This window comes from Erinaceus europaeus, chromosome 3 (assembly GCF_950295315.1).
Source record: "Erinaceus europaeus chromosome 3, mEriEur2.1, whole genome shotgun sequence".
Classification (NCBI taxonomy): domain Eukaryota; kingdom Metazoa; phylum Chordata; class Mammalia; order Eulipotyphla; family Erinaceidae; genus Erinaceus; species Erinaceus europaeus.
This window is the reverse complement of record NC_080164.1, coordinates 148,686,361-148,709,634: the sequence shown is the minus strand read 5'-3', so window position 1 is coordinate 148,709,634 and position 23,274 is coordinate 148,686,361. Positions and strand designations below refer to the sequence as shown.

The 23,274-nt window shown below is 36.9% G+C and overlaps 1 protein-coding gene across 2 annotated transcripts in view; it reads right to left on the bottom strand.

The window, feature by feature from the left end:
- Positions 1–257: 257 nt before the first annotated feature.
- The window catches only part of LOC103128769 (cytochrome c oxidase subunit 7B2, mitochondrial), a 102,770-nt gene continuing 79,753 nt past the window's right edge, over positions 258–23,274 (bottom strand). Inside the window, exons 3-4 of one of the 2 annotated variants that reach the window (XM_060188629.1) lie at positions 21,601–21,677; positions 258–670 (exon numbers count right to left, since the gene is read on the bottom strand). In XM_060188629.1, the coding sequence (XP_060044612.1) occupies positions 364–612 (249 nt within the window). In that variant the 5' untranslated portion in view covers positions 613–670; positions 21,601–21,677 and the 3' untranslated portion in view covers positions 258–363. The remainder of the gene's footprint in view (positions 671–21,600; positions 21,678–23,274) is intronic. The other variant, XM_007539677.2, reaches the window with a different exon arrangement.

The window sequence follows — 23,274 nt, the reverse complement described above, 5'->3', positions numbered from 1 at the left end:
AAAAAAGATAAAGGACATGAAAAAAATGTTCAGATTGTACATACGTTATATGGGGAGATTCAACAGGACTTGGCGACAAGTTCATTTGTAAGTTATATATGTGCAATGCCTCTGATGAATACTGAGAGGAAATCATTAAGACAGAATACTCTATTAGTTTTTTTTCAAATGTGTATTATTCATAATCCCCTGTAATCAGTACACACTGCTACAATCTTACTTCAAGGCACTAAACAACCATTTTCAATGACAACTCAAAGGTTTCAACTAGATTTTATTTCTTCAAATGTGCTGTCGTTTCAATAAAATCAGACGGCTTAAAATTGGTTTTGATATAAACTTGTTTCATAACAACTACAATGGCTACTCCTCATTCCACTCTCGTGGGGTAACTCTGCCAACAGGGGAGAGGTTCCACTGTACTCCAATCTGTGTGATGGTATAAAACCATGTAGCCACACAAAAAGTGGTTCCACTGAGTAGTATAATGTTACCATATTTGTCATGAAAATCTGGTGCATATTTTCCTTGAATATCCCTTGCCTTCATTTGCTGCATGCTTCTAATCTGAGTCTTGAGGCTACTGAGTACAATTCTGGCCAAGGGGTACATCCTGTAGGTGGCAGGTGTGCTACTGATCACAGCTGTTGATCAAATTCCTTTCAGAGACCTGAAACAAACAAACACAAATAGAGCAATGGCATACTACCTGCATTCAGCCCCTCCTTTTGCCTACACCTCCCTTTGCACGTGGCTAGGCATGTGAATTGATATTATGAAGTCTGTACAGCCAACTGTCACTAATTAACTGCATGAACTTGGGCAGACAGTTGCCTCTATTTACCTTAGTTTTCTCTAAAACAAATAACAATGCCCAGCTAGAAGAAGTTGTTATGAGTGTTAATGTGATAATCTGTAACAATAAATAATACAAGCATATAATAATTGTTAACTTTTATCTTTTGCAATTATTATAAATCAGTTCACTGACTTAATTTTTCTCTGCAGAAAGTCAAACCCAAGGTGAAGTATTCAACTCAACATATTTTCTCTCATATGAAAAAAAGATAATTGTCATTAAGATCAAACTGAGTGCTGGAAGGAAAATAATTAAATTTTCTACTTTGTTCACAGTCAATGATATGTTTCCAGATATGAGGCAAATGGAAGTTGTACAGATGGAGAATAACAGGATATAATGACATTGTTGTTAAGAATATAAGAAATTGAAAGTTGTGCAGTAGCGCAGTGGGCTAAGTGCACGTGGCTCAAACTGCAAGGACCGGAGTAAGAATCCTGGTTTAAGCCCTCAGCTCCTCACCTGTCTCTTCACAGGCAGTGAAGCAGGTCTGCAGGTGTCTATCTTTCTCTCCCCCTCTCTGTCTTCCCCTCCTCTCTCCTTTTCTCTCTGTCCTATCCAACAACAACATCAACTACAACAATGATAACTACAATAAAACAACAAGAGGGAATAAATATATATTTTTAAAAGATAGTTGTCAGGAGCAGTGGAGTCATAGTGCAGTCATAGTGCAGGCACTGAGCCCCAGCAATAACCCTGGAGGCAAAAAACAAAACAAAAAAAAGGATACAAGAAATTTCAGGAAAAAGCCTTTGATAAAACCCAACATCCCTTGATGATCCAAACACTATAAAGAATGGGAGTAGATGGAAAATTCCTTAACCTAGTGGAATCCATATACAGCAAGCTACAGCTAGCATCTTACTCAATGGTAAGAAATGAAAGCATTCCCACTTAGATCAGGCACTAGACAGGGCCACCCACTATCACTATAATTTAACATACTATCGGGAGTTCTTGCCATAGCAATCAGACAAGAAAAAAGAAATGAAGGACTACAAATTGAAAGAGAAGAAGTCAGACTGTCACTATTTGCTATTTATATGATATATACATAGAATATGACAGTATACATAGAAAAACCTAAAGAAGGGGATCAGGTGGTGGCCCACCTCATTAAGTGTGCACAATACAGTGCACAAGGCCACAGGTTCAAGCCCCTGGTCCCCACCTGCAGGAGGAAAGCTTCACAAGTGGTGAAGCAAAGCTTCAGGTGTCTCTCTGACTCTCTCCCTCTCTATCTCCCCCTTTCTCTCGGTGTCTCTCTGCCTCTATCCAATAATAAATAAATAAAGTTAAAAAAGAAGAAAAAAAAACTTTAACAAAAAGGAAAAACCTAAAAAACCCAGCAGAATGCTCCTAGTAATCATCAAGCAATATATTGTAAGGTTTCAGGCAACAAAACTAACATACAAAAGTCTGTGGCATTCCTTTATGCAAACACTAAGTCAGAAGAAGAAATACAGAAATCAGTCACATTCACTATTGCAGCAAAAACAATAAAATATCTAGGAATAAGTTAAAAAAAAAGACGTGAAAGACTTGCATGCTCAAAACTATGAGTCACTATTAAAGGAAATAGGAAAAGATACAAAAAATAGAAAGATATTTCATATAAGTGGTTTAGAAGAATTAACACCATAAAAATGAATATTCTCTACCCAGAGCCATATCCAAATATAATGCATATCTGATCAAGTTCCCACCAATTTTTTTATGATTTTCTAAAAAATGTTTTATATTTATTTATTTCCTTTTGTTGCCCTTATAATTTTATTGTTGTAGTCGTGGTTGTATAGGACAGAGAGAAATGGAGAGAAGAGGGGAAGGCAGAGAGGGAGAGAAAGATAGACACTTGCAGATCTGCTTCACCGCCTGTGAAGTGACTACCCTGCAAGTGGGGAGCCGGGGGCTCCAACCAGGATTCTTACTCTGGTCCTTGTGCTTAGCGCCACGTGGGCTACCGCCTGACTCCCTATTTTTTTTTTTTTAATGAATAAAACAAAGCAACAAATATTTATCTGGTATTGTCTTTATTCAGCTTTTGCAGTCCTTGCTTTGATAAGGTTAGCTTTGGAGTGAGTGAGAGAACTATAATAGGAAGTAGGTGAGGAGGGTATCTAAGTCTAAGTAGACAAAGACACTATTTCATTATGAACTTGATACTGACTCACTACAGACCATTGTGTAGTTTTGCTTTCAGGTTTATATTTTGCCCTAATTTATGGATACATGTGAACATATGCTCTATCTTACGGGACCTGGTCTATATGTAGGTTTTGGGACTTTGTTAGGAAGTGAATCTCCTTGAATGGAATTAGGGAATACCATGAAAGGAAAGGTCTCACCCGAGTAATGAAGCTGAAGGGTTGGCCACAGTCTGAAGTGAAGCATGATGAGGTGGTACTTGTTGCATTGATTAGGATGGTTTCGGTGTATGCAATATAATTTGGTATGAATTGAGAGAAACATGTGGGAAAGTGAGCCCCACCCCAGAGGTTCCAGGACTGGGGCAAATATAGGCTCTATAGTGGAAGCTGGAGGTTCCTACTGTCTTAGGGTTTAAGAAGACAATAGCTAGTTATTGCTATAATCACACTGTTTGGCAACTGGTTTAACTTTGAAAAATCACTTTGTTAAGATTTGCTGTATCATACACAACATCACCATATTTTAGGTCCTTTGACATTATTTGCATATAGCTATACCACAGGTTGCTTCTATTCTCCCTGGACTAAGTTTTTAAGAGAGTCAACATATCAGAGACTCAGCCTATGTATTATAAGGCTCAGTCTGTGCTTTTAAAATTTTTATGACATTCAATCAGTTTTTCCCCTCTCATATTACTTAGTGATTTATATGACTACAAATTAATAGGAGTGTACATAAACAGTATTCCCATCACCAAAAGACTGTGTCCTATCCATGCCCCCTCCCCTCCCACACCCAACCCCATCCCATCAAGCTGAACATCCACCCTCACCCTCAACCCAGGGTTTTTACTTTAGTGCCCTACTAATGATTTTTTATTTCTTAAAAAAAATATTACTTTAAAGCAGTTTTACGTTTTCAGCAAAACTGTATGAAAAGAAAAGTGTCCCCTTATATACCCTGGTTCCACACATGCAAAGTGTCTCCCTTATCTACCAGAGTAATAAATTTGTTACAGTCAACTCCAAGTAATAGTCTTCTCTCCAACTATGGTTTTCCCTGTCATTTTCTAAGGAACTATGTTTACATTCACCTCTGATACATTTCAAAATTAGGCAAACAACTTTATATGCATAACTGTTGATACAAAATCACAGAAAGAAATTATCTGAATAAAGTTAAAATGTTACAATAAACTCAAAGAACAAACAATGTGAAATTCAGATTAAAATAATCAGCTGGGGGAAAAAACCCCAGTAAATTGGATGTACACATCAAACTAGCACAGTAATTTTATTATTTAAAAAGGTAACTGAACTGGAAAGGAGATAAGGGGGAAAAACATGGAGAAATCCTTTCAATTTCTCTTCTTTCTGAAAGCTGTCACAGTGCTCTCATTTCCTATGACACTTATTAACTGTGGTTCAAATACTGCCAACATGGGTACATAAAGAGCTGAGATGAGTACTTGTAAGTTTATAGCCATTCACTAAGAATCTACAATTAAAAGTGCTTCGTTTCTGGCTTTGATAACAAAACCATAAAGCTCATTTTTCATTTCCTACCATGTTACTCTTTATAATTATGACAAACGGACAAAACAAGACCAAATGCCTTTCCTCTGAGAGTGAGAATATTTAGAAGTCCCCCAACCTGCCAAAAATGAAGTTTTCCACCACAAAGAAACAACTTTTTCATTTGAATTGAATTCTTTTTTTTTTTTTTTTCCCCAGTGAACCACCAGCTTCTGGGAAGGACAGGTTTTGAACCTGAAAGCTCTGTCTGTCTGTCTCAGAGTCCACAGACAGAGTTGAATTGAATTCTGAGGTGATTGAAGGTAAAAAGGTTTCAGGTGTGACAGATATGGCCTTAATCCAACACAAAAACACTTGTTCACATATTGCTTTCAGCCTTTGTGAAGGCACATAAGCAAGGAATAAAATTTGATAGTAAGAATCTCTTGTGGATCATCTACTCATGCTGGTTGCTTTATAACAACTTAATTTCATTATTCCTATCTCTATGTTGAGTTGAAAACTCAGATACTTTTATTTCTAGTGACTGTAATTGGATCTCTTTGTAATTTTAGTTCATCCTTCGATTATCCTCGTATCTGAGAGTTTCTTTTTCATCTAGCTTATTATTTAAATTCAATGTATACATAAGAATAAGTGACAGGAAAAGAGTGACCCCAAGTCTGATACTAAAAGCAGTGAAATTATCAATTACACAATGTTTTCCTGAAGTATATTCCATTTTGAATAGTGGAAACAAATGCCTGATATGATTACCAGAGATGGATCTTGAACTGAAAACTGTTCACTACAATTGAAACATAGATTTACTGAATAACAACAACAAAAAAAGATTAGACAAATTGAGCTATGTACAGCTCATTAGATAACACAGACACTTAACAACTTATGATCACTTTAATGCTACAGTTTCAGATTACTATTAATGTCATATTGACTTACTATTGCAAATTCAAATTTTCTGTTGTAGTTTGTTTTAAATTTTGAAAATTTGTTCTAATTTCATATTTGTATTTTTAGTGTCATCATCATCATCATTACCAAATCACTGCTTAGCTATGGTTTATGGTAGTGACAGGATTAGACTGGAACTTCAGAGACTCAGTCATGCAAGTCTTTTGCATAACCACTACACTATCTTCCTAGCCTACACACATAAAATTTCATTTTATAGTTTTTATTAAAAACATTTTTAAATATTATACTTATATATTTTGGACAGAGATAGAAATTGAAAGGTATGAAGGAGACAGAGATGGGCAGAGAGAGAAAGGGCTTTAGCAGTCTTTCACCACTTGGGAAACTTCCCCCCTACAGTGGGTACCATTGTTTGAACTGGATCCTTTCCCACTATAATGCTTATGCTCTACCAGATGCACCACCACCTGGCCTAGACCCCCCCACACCCCCTATTGGTTTTAATGGAAGTATCACTGGCTTATGTGTCTTTTCTTGTTTCAAGGGTACAACTTCTCCTCTCTTCAAATTATGTGTTATCAACACCACACAGACCATGAAGGTACCTGTTTGCTTTCTCCACAGCCTCTGCACACCCTCCACCCACTCATCCTTTGCTTTGAACAAAGAGGATGCATTTAATTACATTTGTATACATGCAAGTGGTTTTATAATAAAATAGTTGTATAGAGCATACAAACTAACCCGCTTTCTCTTTAGAAGTGTCTTAGATATAATCCAATTTAAGACACATTGCTTTAGAAGAGGGGAAACTCATTTGTTTAATCAGGGAAAGACTGGATGGGGAAACACATCTTGCAAAGATAAAAGTTTTAGGTGGAGAATGGGTTGGGAGATGGAAAAAGCAGAAAACTACAACTCGTGAAAAATCTGATGAAGAACTAACTTAAGTATACTGATAGCAGAGATAGAAAGGAGATAAATTGAGAAATATTAGGAAAATCAAATCAGTAATTCATAAAACAGGTTATTCTTAGAAAATCCCATATCCTATCCCATTAGCCTCTGGGTTAAGATTCTTGCCAAAAACCAGAAATCCACTGACATAAACACCATAATTTACAACTAACACCAGGGACCTAAGAATGGGTGATCACGGGAGTCAGACAGTAGCGTAGCAGGTTAAACGCAAGTGGCACAAAGTGCAAGGACCGGCGTAAGTCGAGACCCTGGCTCCCCACCTGTAAGGTAGTCCCTTCATATGCAGTGAAGAAGGTCTGCAGGTATCTGTCTTTCCCTCCCCCTCTCTGTCTTCCCCTCCTCTCTACATTTCTCTCTGTCCTGTACAATAACAACAATAAAAGTAACTGTCACAACAATGAAAAACTAGAGCAACAAAAGGGAAAATAAATAAATATTAAAGAATTTTTTTTAAAAAGAAGGGGTGATTGGAAAATATAATGCATCAAGGTCAAGGCAAACAGAACTGAAGTGCTCTAGGGACAGGTACAGGAAGGTCTAGATACATGTACAGACAGTGGTAGGGTGACTAACAAAAGATTTGCTCTATGGCCCTTGGGGGGGAGATCAACTTTGTACATACTAAATATATTCTGGTATAGAACAATAAATCATATATATATATATTTGCTTCCAGGGTTACTGCTGGGACTGGGTGCCTGCACTACAAATCCACTGCTCCTGGAGGCTATTTTTTCCCTTTTGTTGTCCTTGTTGTTTATCATTGTTGCTGCTGTCATTACTGTTGGATAAGACAAGAGAGAAATCAAGAGAGGAGGGGAAGACCTGCTTCACCACCTGTGAAGTGACCTCCCCCAGTAGATGGAGAGCCAGGGACTCGAACTGGGATTTTACTCCATGTGGACTCATCCACTGCGCCACCACCCAGCCTCCAAGTATTTCTATATAATACTGGGAAGAAAATGAGAAAATGTCTTACTTTTTAAAAAAAAAATTATTTATAAAATGAAAATATTGACAGGACCATAGGATAAGAGGATTGCAATTCCACACAGTTCCCACCAACAGAACATCCTGTCTTACTTTATTTCTTTTATTTATTTATTTTTTATTTAAGAAAGGATAAATTAACAAAACCATAGGATAGGAGGGGTACAACTCCACACAATTCCCACCACCCAATCTCCATATCCCATCCCCTCCCGATAGCTTTCCCATTCTCTAGGGTCTTTGTGGAAGGTGGAAGGTCTGGCTTCTCTAATTACTTCCACGCTGAACATGGACGTTGACTGGTCGGTCCATACTCCCAGTCTGCCTCTCTCTTTCCCTTGTAGGGTGGGTCTCTGGGGAAGTGGAGCTCCAGGACACATTGGTGGGGTCTTCAGTCCAGGGAAGCCTGGCCAGCATCCTGATGGCATCTGGAACCTGGTGGCTGAAAGGAGAGTTAACATACAAAGCCAAACAAATTGTTGAGCAATCATGGACCCAAAGGTTGGAATAGTAGAGGGGAAGTGTTGGGGGGTATTCACTTTTAAAACATGTATTCAAAGGGAGATGATGCTCCAGAAAGAATTAAGCAAAAACCAAGGCTTCCTTGCCCAGATAACATTGACATTTGGGGTCCAGATAGGTCCGTTTTGACAGATGTGCTATGCATTGAAGTGTGCTTCACAGCATCCTTTCCTCTACATAATGTGTACCAGTTATACCATACCCTTCTCAATTGCCTTATCTAAAAGATGCTTCCAGTTACTGCTACAACTACCTGAGGACCTCTGTTGTACACTAATGTGATTCATTTCTCTCACAGTTTTCTCTGTAACATGGTCATATTCAATAAAGAAGATTTAAATTCTAAGAAACCACAGTTTCATTTTGTACCTTGGTATGTAGAAAGCTTGCCCATAGCAATTTTTCCTGAACTAGTGTCAATTTTTAAGATGATGTGCAGCGCAATTTATACTAACCTCTGCATTTAATTCCTCAACCACAAAACAAAAAGGGTCAAACTAATTTAGTTGCTCCCAAAACTGAAAGATGTTGAAAATCACCTAAAATATTCATTACAAAGTGTAGATTCCTGGGTCCCATATCAAATACTGTAACATAATTCAGGGAGTGACTTGAAAAATCTTTGTTTTCTAAACAAGTTCTCAGTAGAGTTTTATCATCAGACAAGTTTATGGAACACTGAATCAGGTAATCTCTGAGGTCATATCCAGCATGAACACTCTAGGCTTTCTCTAACAGAAAAGAAGAAGAAAAAAAAAAACATTTTAGGAAGACCATTTATCCTTTCAGGCCACTGAAAGAGTACAGCAGTAATTGAATTCACTGTGGTGGTAATTTAGAAAGCAGTACCTGAGTGACCTGAAAAGAGTTATATGGACCCCCTGGGAATAAGCTAGTCAATGGAAACATTTTGGCAACATTTAAAAGCTTTTAAAGCACCAGTAATACTGTCTTTTCCATATAATGAATGATACTCTTTCAAAGCCCAAGGTTCTCTAGACTACATAGCCCAATTATAACACCTCCTTTTCCACCTGTTTTATTTCTGTTCTTTTTACAGATTTCAAAATATGAACACAAAAAACAATTAAAAGGCAACCTTCCAGAAATGAAAATATATATAACCTGACATGTTTTTACTTCATTTATGTATTTCTCAGAAATGATGCTGTTCAAAGAGGTATTAAGTGCGCACAGTACAAAGTGTCTCCCATAATCACTCCTAAACTCTTCAGCCTTTACATGATAGGAAAAAATAGGGGCCCTGCAAGTAGCAATGCTGCAGGTGGGCATGCTGAACTATGGTTCTATTTCACAGGTAATAGCATCATCTCCTAGCCAGTGAACTGATGGATGGAACAGTCATTTGCCTAGGGCTGTGTATTATGGCACTTTATTAAGCTAAAAAAAAGTTACATGAATGGATACTATCTGAACAAATAAAAAAACAGATTACAGAAATGAATTGCTATGCCAGAGGGAGAAAAGAGTGAGCAAAGAATTTGAGTCGATGTCCTCAAAAAAGTAAACCTTGCTTTAAGAGTGGAATTATATGAAGTCTCTCTCTCTCTCTGCTCTCATTCTGTTGTTCTGTCTATCCACAAAGTCAAAATGAGCAGATTATCCCATACAGAATGCTGAAAGTATTCAATAATACCCCATCATGGAAATAACTGATGCTTGTTCAGAAATTTCTTTTCAAGGAGTTGATCACATTAATGCAGTTTATTCATTAAGTAACCACTGTATTTATTTAGCCCCAATGTGCTTTCAACTATGTGCTGTTGTCCTTCCTAACAGTAAGTGTAAGAGAACATAACAACAACAGGTCTATGATTGAGGACTTTTCTCTGTATTACACTACAAGTCAGAAGCATCACTGTGCAATCATTCTTATTTTGCTTTCTAGGACTGTGGGCTAAACAGCCAAATGCAGGCTGGTCAGCACTCTGTTATAAATCCCAGATAATAGCCTTGGCTTCTGGATGTAGCCTTGGCTCAAGACCTGTGTTTTGCTGACTCAAAGCCCATGTTGCACTCAGTACTTCCAGCACCAGATACCTTTTGTGTCTAGCATTAATGTATGATATAATGTGGACACTGCACTTCTCATGTAACCACTCGACTAACTGCATATGTCTAAGGTGAGTGTATCAGCCTATATAATAAAAGGCTCTGCTGAAAACAGTAAATGGGACACTTGCACTTGTTTACTCCACCAATGTAGGTTCTGCATGCTTTATTTCTGGCTAGAGGTCTCATCTCACTGAACAGTCCCTTCAACAAGCAAATGCTAACACTTGACAAGTATATTTTAATAGATTAGGAAAATTTATTCCAAGTGGTTGTCCATATTATTTTCACACTATAGTCAACTTAAATAATTGGAAGTAGGTTACACTGTTATTTAAATCAAGGTATTAAGTGTCAGAAAAAGGACTCCTGTTATGTTAAACAATGTTTCCTCCCACCACCCAGAGCATATCTTCATATCAGTACTTTCCAGAGCATACTTTGGGGAATACCAAAGGTTGCCTCTGCATTCTCAATGCTGCTGTATCATTGTACTCATTGCCAATATTTTAATAGTTCCAGGAAGCATTACACAAACTACATCATTTCCATCTGGGGACTTTTAATATATGACTCAAGGAGTATGGGATGTTTAAGTCTAGGACATCTTAATAATACTCGCAGAAGCAATTAACTCTAGTCTTCATTATGTGATTCTAATTTCTATAATTTTAATATTTGTATAGATGTTTCTCTCCTCTCTACATCTACCTTTATTCATTAAATGATCTATGAATAGAACTATTGCATGATTCTACAGTGGCCACCAGTGTTCCATCAATGACTCCTCACTGCCTAATTTGAAGCATTCATTTAAATATAGAAATGAAAATATATAATCCATTCCTGCTTTTAACTATACCACTTTTTTTGTAATTTTATTTTATTTATTTATTCTCTTTTATAGCCCTTGTTTTATTGTTGTAGTTGATGTTTTTCTTGTTGTATAGGACAGAGAGAAATAGAGAGAGGAGGGGAAGACAGGGGGGAGAGAAAGATAGACACCTGCAGACCTGCTTCACTGCCTGTGAAGTGACTCCCCTGCAGGTGGGGAGCTGGGGGCTCGAACCGGGATATTTACGCCCATCCTTGCTGCTTTGCACCGCCTGCGCTTAACCCACTGCGCTACCGCCCGACTCCCCAACTATACCACTTTTAAGTTTATGTAAAAGTAAAGGAAACATTAAAATATTTAAAGTTTACATACCAAAAACATTTTAATTTTGGAAAATATATTTACCATGTTTCCATTTTTTATGAGAATTATTTTCAGTTGCTAACCAGGCTAGTAAGGATCTATTTCAGATGTGAATTTTCATCAATTTCCAAATCCAAGCCGGAATACTTAACACTATACAAATTCTTTTTTCCGTATCCCTGAAACCTCCATTTTTAAATTTTCAACTTGGATTATGTCTACCCTCCTAAACTGTGCTCAAAACATACCTGTAAATAAAACCTTTTTCAGTGAGGCTCCTGTTATTTCCATCACCTGGACAACTTATGGAGCATCTGCAGAGAAATCCCATTTGATCAGAAGAGCACTTCCCAGATCTGAAGTAGTAACTGTGATCACTTTGCAAGTTGTTTCACCACACTAGGTCTGTCTTCCAGTAGATAAATACTTTTACTTTTCACTTTCACAAAATCTTAAGAGACTCTAAAAACTTTTAATAAGATTTTGTCTTTTTACCTTTTTCCATCTTTTCATTTAGAATGCATTATATGAAACAGAGAAAGACTGGCCAGAGGGGATATGACTTTGGTGAACTGATTTTTTTTTTTTCTCTTGTAGATGACTCCAAAGAAACAGTGAGACAGGATGTACTTTGTTAAACCTTGGGGCAGGGTTTACTGCCTTACTGATATTTCAATTTACTTTTTTTTGTTTGTTTGTTTATGATCCTCAGGGAAAGATGCCAGGAGAAAGCAAGTCTGAAAGAGGTCACCTGTCTAAACACATGCAACAGAAACTTAAAGTATCTGGAAATACTAATATTTCCATTTAGAATTCATTTTGAAGATGTTATCTTCAGTTTCTTTTAAGATTCTAATAAAGTCTAAATGTTCACAAACTAAGAAAACATTTTTAACTAAATTAGTGAAATTTATCCATTTGAATATTTAATTAAAATTTTTTCTATGCCATAAGCCACTTCTGCTTATTCATAATTTTACAGATTAGAACCACTGCTGATAACAGAGCTTATTGGGTCCGGGTACACATGATACATGTAATTACATTCACTACATCCAAATGGTCAGAAGTGAAAAACACAGAAACCACTTTAAATAGTCTTTTAGTGGTCTTTGGTTATTTACGTTTTAATGATACAAACATGTTGAGGAAGAATGTGAATAGAAAGAGCAGCATGAGTGTGGCAGGGTGGGGTGGTGACACCCAGCACATATAAACAGGCACTAACACCTGCAGGGGAACAATTCATGAGCAGTGAAGCAGCTATGCAGGTGTCTATCATTCTCTTTCCCTCACTATCTCTCCTACCCTCTCAATTCCTCTCTGTCCTATCAAGAAAAATAGAAAGGAAAAAAGGAGGAGGGGTATGGCCACTGGGAGCAGTGGATTCATAGTACAGGAACCAAGACCAGAGATAACCCTGGTGGCAAAAAAGAAAAAAAAAGAAAAAGAAAAAAGAAAAATACCATGAGTGGTGACAGTAAATACATTATTTTGTAAATATAAAAAGGAAACTCTTTTCTTGGATTCACATTCTAATGGAAGAAGTAGAGAAGAATCATGCTCATACATGTATTTGTCTATTGCAAGCTATTTGTAAAAGAAGAAACAACTACAGAAACAACTGACGAATCTGTATTCTTTGCCTTCCTCTAGAATCAGGATAGTGACCAAGAATAGAAGATAGATAGCTTCCTAAAAGGAAGAGCATTCTACATTACAAGAAGAAAGCAAAATGGATGCTAAAAGATGGAGGTGGTGATGAAGATATACACAGTAGTGGAAGAAAAATGTGAACCAATTATAACGACTTTAAGAGTGATGCCAACATAGAGATACTTAATGTTGAGTGCTGCCTTCAGTTGTCTTAACAGGGCCAAAAAAAAGGATTTCAATGGCCATGTACAAATGGATATTCCCCTTCCCTGATTTATACTTAGAGTCAGCACAGATAATAAAATCTTGGGATTAATACTAGGAAAATAAATAGTCATGCTCAGTAATCAGAGTGAAACTAAATTATTACAGAAATATCATAAATATATCTTAGAACTACTGTCATATATTATATAAGAGCCAACAATTAGTAATGACCAAAACAATGGGAAGGTCCAAAAATATTGCTGCAGCATGAACCCAGGAATTAGATAATGCTGGAATTACCTTTGCAAAACATTAAGTCATTTGACTGTAAACTTAATCCCAGAATGAAAAATAGTATTTTAAACAAAAACATCAATTTTCTCTATAGAAACTCTTATGCATTATGAGAATAACTGGACCACCACCACTGAGAAAAAAGACTCAATTTATGACAACTACTGAGTAAATCTTGGCCACTTACTTAGCTTCCACTACATTCACTCCATCCAACATCTTTCTACAGTAGTAGTAGTAGTACAAGTCCTGTCACTAAAATGGATTAAATTACTTCTTTTGACTTTTCAGTCACAATAGCATTGACATGTCCCTCTTAACGGGAGCTTCTTTTCCATTATCTACAATAATATCCCCTTGATTTTCTTCTCATCTTTATGGTTTTTTTTTTTCTTTGTAAATTCATCTTCTAACAAGTCCTTAATGTAAGACTTAGCATTAAATTTTTCATGGTTCAGGACAGGTACCTTTCTATTTTCACCTTATATTCTCTCTCTCTCCCTCTCTCTCTCTCTCTCTCTTTCTCAATATCATGCTATAGACATTATTCAATCAGATGATACAGAAGACAGATAGTATTTATTCAATCATATTCAGTGTGTATTTACCTTAGCAATGAAGAGATTTTTTAGATATCCTACATGCTGAAGTTCTGAGTGGCATGAGAAATTTTAGAAAATCTAGAAATGTGGGTAGTTGGCATGGCTGGTGGGAAAATTTACTCTATCTCTCTCAATCAGAATTATGTTGGTCATATATAGTGGGTAAAAGTTCAATGAGACTTAATTCATCATTCTGTATAGAGGCAATTATCTAAACCTAAAGCTGTGTGTGTGTGAACTTCCATCTTCAGAAGTTCAGATAACAACATGCATATTACATAAAGAATAAAGGTGCATCCCTTCATTAAAAAATCAGAGTGCACTAGTTAATCTCTCTTTTCCATAGTATTTTTTATTTAAAATTCTGTATGTAGGACTGAAGAAATAAATCACCAAGTAGAGTATGCCTTGCCATGCTTCTAGACTAGATCTGATCTATGAGTGTCATAGCAGAACTAAAGGGAGTTCCAGTGCGGCGATGTCCTCCTCTTTCCCTCTGTCTCTCCAACTCAGTGGAAAAGTTGACCCTAAGATCAAGCCTGAGCCTCTGGACACACACACACACACACACACACACACACACACACACACATACACACACACATACACCTTTTCTTTTTTTAAAACATGTTATTTCATTTATTATTTATCTGATAGAGATAGAGAAATTGAGAGAGAAGGGAAGACAGAGAGGGTTAGAAGAGAGACACCTGCATCACTGCTTCACCGCTACAAAGCTTTCTCCCCTACAGGTATAGACTGGGGACTTGACTCCAGGTGCTTGTTCATTGTAACATGTGCACTCATCCAGGTGCTCCACCATCCAGCCCCCACATATGATACGTCTCTATGTAACAGTGTGGGAGGATACATGAAATTACATAAACTCAAAGCAGTAATTTAGTGATGGAAGAACTCAGACAATGCATGAAGTTAGTCTGCATTTTTTTTCCAGAGTTCTTTTCCTCCAAGATGAAACTTGAACATTAGTTTTCACAGTTTACTGAGATGGAAACTTACTGCCAGCATCTAAGCCATGCGGTCAGATGTCTAAGACACAAAATCAATCTTCTTAAAACTATGATTTCAAAGGATTACATCTTCAGAGAGGGTAGTTCTCAAAAATAACCCATGCTGTTACAAAGAAAAATAAACTCTCTCAAACCCTGAAACTGTTCATAGGGCTTTCATTTAAAAAGGTGATTAAGATTTGGGAACCACAAGCCGGCCCTACTTCAGGTTTATAGTCTACACTTCCAAATGCCTTTGACAGTCTCACAGCCCTCAAAATGAAAATATAATTTAAAGATGCTAGATTTAAGTAAATGTTGAGTTTTCTATGAAAGAATTTACTTCTTCCAAGATCTCAAAATTTAAAATATCAAAGCACATTCCTTGCATGTGTGAGGTCTTGGATTAGATCCTTGCCACCACAAAAGTGTAACAAAGACAAAAATATATGGACTTCGTGGATGGGAAAGCAGTGCCTTTTGAGTTTTCCTCTCTATGTTACACTTTCAAAAAAAATTCTGAGAGAAATTAGTCACTCATAAATAATAAAAACACTCAAAAAAATTTAAACAAATCCCACCAAATAAAACCAGATGAAATACTAGAAAATATCATTCCACAAGTATTTCTTTTTTAAAAGTACTTGTATTTATTATTGGATAGAAACCATAAGAAATTGAGAAGAGGGAAAGAGAAAGGGAAAGAGACAGAGAGACTCCTGCAGCCCTGCTTCACCATTCATGAAGCTTTCCCCCTGCAGGTGGGGACCAGAGGCTTGAACCCGGATTCTTGTGCACTATAATGTGTATGCTTAACCAGGTGTGGCACTGCCTGCGCTCCCACCCCAGTATTTCTAGTAATGGAATTATCTGGTAGTACCCAGGATAAACATATCATGTTCAAATTCTTCTTTTTTTTTTTTAAGGACCTCAGTTGGGGGAGTGAATGTCTTGTAGACACCTATCATGAGATAAGAGATTGTGCCTATGTGTACAGCAGACACTGTACTGTTAATGGTTAGTAATCTCTGAATAACATAAAATATATTTACATATATTCTGTGAACAATTAACTACAAACTGGCTAGTGTTTAAAAGGAAAACACATATAATTTCTAACAATATAAATAACTAAAATTTTAATGATTGATTTATGACAGTTGAAGAGAGAAATAGTGAACAAGACAATAAATGAGAAAATTATTAAAATTTCAGCAGTCAAAAGCAACAACAAAAATAAATGATAAAAAGAATTTGATGTGTCTAGGTGCTTAGGAGAGAACTCAGAATCACAGTGGTTAGAGTGATACAGCAGAAAATTACGGTAGAATCTTCCATTTAACTGGACCTCTAGGACATTTTCAATCCAGCTCTCTGATTCAACTCTTAAAAAACAGGTGACCTTTAATTTATTAGTCACTTGAGCTGGTTGCAAATTTCAATATAAAAAAATGATTTTGAAGACAGGTGAGCTACTTATAGTCTCTGAGCAAGGTCTCAACTGCCTCAATTAGAATCATTTTATAAGAGTAGAAAAGAGAGAAAGAGAGAAAGAGAGAGAGAGAGATATCAGCAGAAACCAGTATCCTTGAAAAATAACCCTTGCACAACCTGCTTGTCAGCAGAACCCGTAGCAGGGGCCACCTAAATGGTAGCATCATGAGTGCAATATAGTTTCCTGCTGTTTTCATGTGACCAAGGTATCCATTAAATAGCTGGCACAGCTGCCAGAGGCACATTAGAAGCGGCCTTTACTAAACACACATTCTCCTCTTCTGTCCACATACAGATTATATTGCTTTAATTGGCAAATTGTTCATACTGTGCTCTCCTGGTCCCAGGACAGGGAGAAAGGTGAACTGTTACTGTAGGTGTTATGATACCACTATTTCTTGCTGAAGAAGTATGAATAGAATTAACAGTGGAAGTGCATTTTCTAAAACCTATTAGTTCCTTTTAGTTCTGCCTAATATCTGAATGTTTGGGCTCAATATTCAAAGCTGCTGGAACTCAAAGGTTCATTGCTTTGCCCCAGGGAAATATGGATCTCTGCTCACCAACATGATGAATTACTTTTTGTTATGCCCTTCTTAGACCTTTCAAAGTATTAGGGTTTAAAAATCAAGAGAGCCCAAGAGAAATCAGGAATTATAACTATAGGTCAAGAAGCTGTTGAGAAGAGTGAATTATAAGAGGCCTAAAAATTCCATCATCCATTAAGGTACTGATCCCTTTAATCATGACTGTCACCTATTCACCTATTGTCCATATTTTCAAACTATGTTGATGAAACTGCAAATAACCAAATGAACAGTTTGAATAGGGGCACAGAATACAGAAAATTCTGCTCTCATTTTTGCAACTTGATTAACTATATGACCTTAGGCAAGTTGCAGATTTTCCTTACTCCTCACATGTAAATAAGGATAATAATAACTATTGTAGTCTAAGGAGCAAAGGGCTTTTTAAGCAGCTTAATGAGAGTAGAAATTGCTGACAGTGGAATACAGAGTCCAGCAGAGGAGAACAAGAGGGCTCCTAGTTCGACAATTGCACATATCAAACTTTATTAACAATGATTACCTTCTGATATTTTTTCATACATATTTAAATTCCAACAACCTACAGAGTGTCCTGCATATAGAAGTTCTCAAAAAATGCTTGTTGAGTAGATGAATTCTGATAAAGTTAAGTCAAGACAAGTGTCCAAGTATATGATTATGTGGATAAAATAAGGTAATGGAAGAGTATGAGAATGCTACATTCCAGTTTTCATGTGTGGTATCAGTTAAATGGGCATATATACATATGCACATATGTTTATGTGTACACATGCATACTACATACAATTCATTGTTTCAGTTTCTTCCCATGAAACTTAATAACTTCATGAACTTGGAAAGATAGCCCCAGGGCCAGGCAGTGGCACATCTGGTTAACTGCACACAATACAGTGTGCAAGGACCCAGGTTCAAGCCCCTGGTCCCCACCTGCAAGAGGAAATCTTCACAAGTATTGAAGCAGGTCAGCAAGTGTCTCTCTGTTTCTTTCCCTCTCTATCTTTCTCTCCCCTCTCAATTTCTCTTCTTCTTCTTCTAGCGTTTGCCCTTCTTCCGTAGCCAGTCAACAGCGTCTGCTTGTTGATGGCTTTGAAAGTGACTGGGATCCATGTGGATTCAGTCGGCTAGGAAGGATCATCAGTTTCCCCAGTGAATGGGTACTCATGGGATGCACCACAGGAAGGTCGATCCAATGCATCCCTCAATTTCTCTGTTTCTATATAATAATTAATTAATTATTAAAAAAGAAACACATCACCCATTTCACCATGGGCACTCTTCTTTTAAATATTATATGTGAACAAAAATACAGAAAGAGAGGGAGAGAGTGTCTGAGTAAGGGAGAGAGACCAGACCACTACTCAGCTTTGCTTTATGGTGTTGCTGGGGATTGTACCTGGGACCTAGAGACTCAGGCATGAGAGTCTTTTGTATGATCACTGTACTGCCTCCCAGTCCTCCCATGGCTTATGTTAGATGGCCTTAGGGCAGACTCAAGGATAAAATCATATTCCTATCAACAATGATTTAGGGAAACTGGTTGGTCTTACTTTTTTCTTTTACATATTTTATAGAGGATTATAATATGCACAAAATTAATTCTCATCTTACATCTTACAAATTTTATCAATCTGTGAAAATGATTTTAAGTCGGATGCATTTGGCCTTTATCTAACCAGATTTTGTGTAATTCAATAATTATCTCTCCACCCATGCTAAATCATAACTAAAGAATTTAAGAGGCAAGAGGTCCAACACAAGCCAAATTTGGTTAAATTGTGAAGGTATATAAGAGGCTTCATGGAGACCCATAATCTCTTCATGTAAGGGCATAGAAAGATGATGCCAACCTGCAACTGAGAAGTCCTGGTCACTTGATTATTCTAGCACCTTTGAGACTTCAGAACTTTAGCTAATGAACTACTCAGCATGTGGTAGTTTGTATTGCAGCTCAAGTAAACTGAGATAGATATTTCAGCCTAAAAAGGATCCAGAAAAGAGTTATGTCCAGAAAAGAAAAGTCGCTGTCCCATTCTTAATTCCCTGCCCTATTATTATTTTTAGGTCTACTAAAATATTTGCTCCCAGACATTATTTTTTAACGTTTTCATGATTTTATTGGGATAGGGGGCTAATGGATTACTGTACAGTTGTTGATGCATGGATTGCATCTCTTATGCCTCAATGATAGGTGTCTGCAAAATATTCTCAACTCCAATTTAGGTCTTGTCCCACCATTATGTAACAGAACTGCCACATCTTTAAAAGTTCTCCAGGCCCTCCTTACCTTGAGTCCTTTGTTTTGGCGCAATACATCAAACCCAGTCCCACTTTTACTTTATGTTTTCCCTTTCTGCCCTTGTTTCTCAAGTTCTGTATATGAGTGAGGTCATCCTGTATTCATCCTTCTATTTGGGGGCTTATTTCACTTAACATGATTCCTTTACGCTCCATCCAAAGGAAAAGAACAGGGAGGAAAAACAAAAAAAGAATGTCGGGAGTTTGGCAGTAGCGCAGTGGGTTAAGCCCACATAGCGCGAAACACAAGGACAGGCATAAGGATCCCAGTTCGAACCCCCGGCTCACCACCTGCCCGGGAATCGCTTCACAAGCGTTGAAGCAGGTCTGTAGGTGTCTATCTTTCTCTCCCCGTCTTCCCCTCCTCTCTCAATTTCTCTCTGTCCTTTCTAACAACGATGACATCAGTAACAACAGTAACTACAACAACAATAAAAAAACAAAGGCAACAACAACAACAACAAAAAGAATGTCAAACTATATTACAAGGCAATTTCAATCAAATATGCTTGGTAATATAACAAAAACCAGCAAACTCATCAATGGAATAAACTGAGAGCCCAGAAATTGGTCCCCATACCTATAGACATCTAAGTTTTTACAAAAGGTTCCAAAACACTAATTGGAGAAAAGAGTTTCTTCAATAAATGGTGTTGGGGAGATAAACACAGAATGAAATTGAATCACTACATTTTACCATGCACAAAACTAAACTCCAAATGGATAAAAAAACCTGAATGTTAGACCAGAAACCATCAAATATTTAGAGGAAAATATTGACAGTACTCTTTTTGGACTATTTTAAAAGAATTTTTTATGACTCAAGTCCAGTTTCAAGCAAAAGTAAGTAAATAAACCAATAGGATTACATCAGACTGAAAAGCTTCTGCATGACAAAACAAACAGCATAGCAGACTCCTTACAGAGAGGAACTTTTTTTTTTTTAAGTTTTTTTAATCTTTATTTATTGGATAGAGACAGACAGAAATCAAGAGGGAAGGGGGTGATAGAGAAGAAAAAAGACAGAGAGACACCTGCAGCACTGTTTCACTACTTGCAAAGCTTTCCCCTGCAAGTGGGGGCCAAGGGTTTGAACCCAGGTCCTTGCACATATTTAATATGTGCGCTCAACCAGGTGCACCACCACCTGGCCGCAAAAGAGAGGATCTTTATATGCCATACAACAGACTTTGGGTTTACCAGATTTCAAGGAAAGCCAATTAACAGTTTCTTTCTAGAAATTCAGATACAAAATCACTTAGTCTATGTTTTCTATGGTTACATTTTTAGCCAAGGACTTTGAATTTTTTAATGTTTTCTCTAATAGTTCAAACAGCTACTTTTCCTGGTAGGCTCTTCTAATTTTGACAATATATTCTTTTTTAATAAATGTATCTTTGAAAATACCTTAATCTACCAACACACTTACAATCCATTATCTTATAGAATGATTTTTTCTATTAGTGTCAACTTTTAATGATTTTCAGGTTGGGTTTAAATTCACTTGACCTGGGCCTCAGTACTGTTCCAGCTTTGTTAATTACCCATGCATATCATCAACTTTACACTCTAAATCTTATGAGGATATCTTTATTCTGTTTTCATCAAAGTGAGCACTGGATTTTATTTTCTGAAATAAAAAATAATTTTAAAATACTTTCATATTTATAGAAAAGTTGCAAGGATAGTACATAGAGTTCTGTACACCTTTCACTCACTTTCCCTTGATGTTACCATCTTACACTACTGTACAGAGTACTTGACTTCAAAAGGAAGATAATATTGGTGGGCTTGTCTATTCCCCCTTCTTCTTCTAGCGTTTGCCCTTCTTCCGTAGCCAGTCAACAGCATCAGGTTGAGCCTGATGTAAAGTTTCGAGACCTCCTTTGAATCTGGAGAGGTGGCAGTCGTTGACTATGTGGGTCATAGTCTGTCTGTAGCCGCAGGGGCAGTTCGGGTCGTCTCTGGCTCCCCAGTGATGGAACATAGCGGCGCACCGGCCATGGCCTGTTCGATAGCGATTGAGGAGGGCCCGATCATAACATGCTAGGTCAAAGCCAGGTTGACGCTTGCAGGGGTCTGTGATGAGGTGTCTATTCCCCCTAATTCCCTGTATCAAGTGTCATTTTTTGGAATTTTCTGTTACTTCTCTTTTCATCTTCTATTTATACCTTATTCCTTTCTCATATCTTCATTTTGAAATCTCAAACTTTACCTGAGTCTTTTCTCTCTTCAAAACTTACATTGGTGAGTGGAAACAGTAGTTGCTAAGTCAGGTTTCTTGGTAGTGGTCAACTGACAATTTTTCCATTGAATGATTCTTAGGCCAAAAGAAAAGTAATTTGCATACTCCAAAGATTTGACTAACCGGTAAAATCTACTAACTCGTTCAATAAGTAATTCATTTAGAAACATAAGGTGACCCCCTGGAGGGGAGATTTTGGGGACAGGCAGTGGCGAGCCTAGTTAAGCACACACATTACAGTGTGTAAGGACTGGAGCTCAAGCCCCTGGTCCGCACTTGCAGGGGGAAAGTTTCACAAGTGGTAAAGTGGGGCTGCAGGTGTCTCTCTGTCTCTTTCTCTCTCTATCTCCCCCTCCCTTCTCAATTTCCCTCTGTCTCTAATAATAAAAAATATTTTTTTAAAAAAAGAAACATAAGGTGGTCCGGGAGGTGGCACAGTGGATAAGGCTTTGGACTCTCAAGCATGAGATCCCAAGTTCAATCCCCGGCAGCACATGTACCAGAGTGAAGTCTGGTTCTTTCTCTCTCCTATCACTTCTCATGAATAAATAAATAAAATTAAAAAAAAAACATAAGGTGGCAAATATGAAGACAGCTTATGTTTAATCTGAAATATAGAGATGTGCCATTTACTTTCCAAACAGATAAAGCAGATGTCATATCTTTGTAATAAAAAATAGGTTTCTGTAAATTATAATATCCTGATACGACTCCAACTACACAATTATTTTAGTTCTAGATATTATATGTAATACTGCTTGACATTTAAAATTAAATATAAACATGCTTAAGGTGCTAGCTTGATAGTATAATATTACTTAAGAAAATTACTAAAAAAAGGCAAGTTACATTTTTCATAGAAAAGAAAAAATGTAATTTCCAGTATGTCATGAAAAGCTTATCTTATGAAAGTGTATTTTGCAAAGAAGAGTATTAAGCTTACAGAAGCCAATTTTTAGTGTGATAGGCACGTACTGTAAAAAGAATCATCTCTATTCAGTTTGGTGTTACAATGCAATTGTAAAAAAATCACTGTACTTTAGCATGACTTTAAATCTTTCATCATGAAAAACATAATGCCTGGTTTTTAGAATTTTACATATCCCTGAAGTCAACTGCACATTACTGTGCATTCGTTTTATTAGCATAGTCTTTTACTGTTCAGAAACATATATATATATACATATATAAACACACACACATATATATATTATATATATTATTTGAATGCTTTTTGTCTAATTAGATCACATTGCAATGAATGTTCCTTGCATTATACATGGCTGTATAACAGAGAGCTCCTGAATAATGTCTTTTCTATATATATACAAAGCAGAATCTGGCTCAGGGGCCAGATGTTGATGCATATGGTTGAAAGCACATGTTACAATGCACAAGGGCCAGGTTCAAGCCCCTGGTCCCCACCTGCAGGGGAAAAGCTTTATAAGTAGTGAAGCAATTCTGTATCTCTCTCTCTCTCTCTCTTCCTTTCTCTCTCTTTTTCATTCCCTATCTCCCTTCTCCCTCTAAATTTGTTTTATCCAAAGTAATTAATTAAATAAAACAAACCAGAATCTGATACAACAGCAACATACATAAAGACAAAAAATATTCCATTATCTATGATGCATACAAGGGTAGGGAGACAAAGTCATACAAATTAGAATACAAC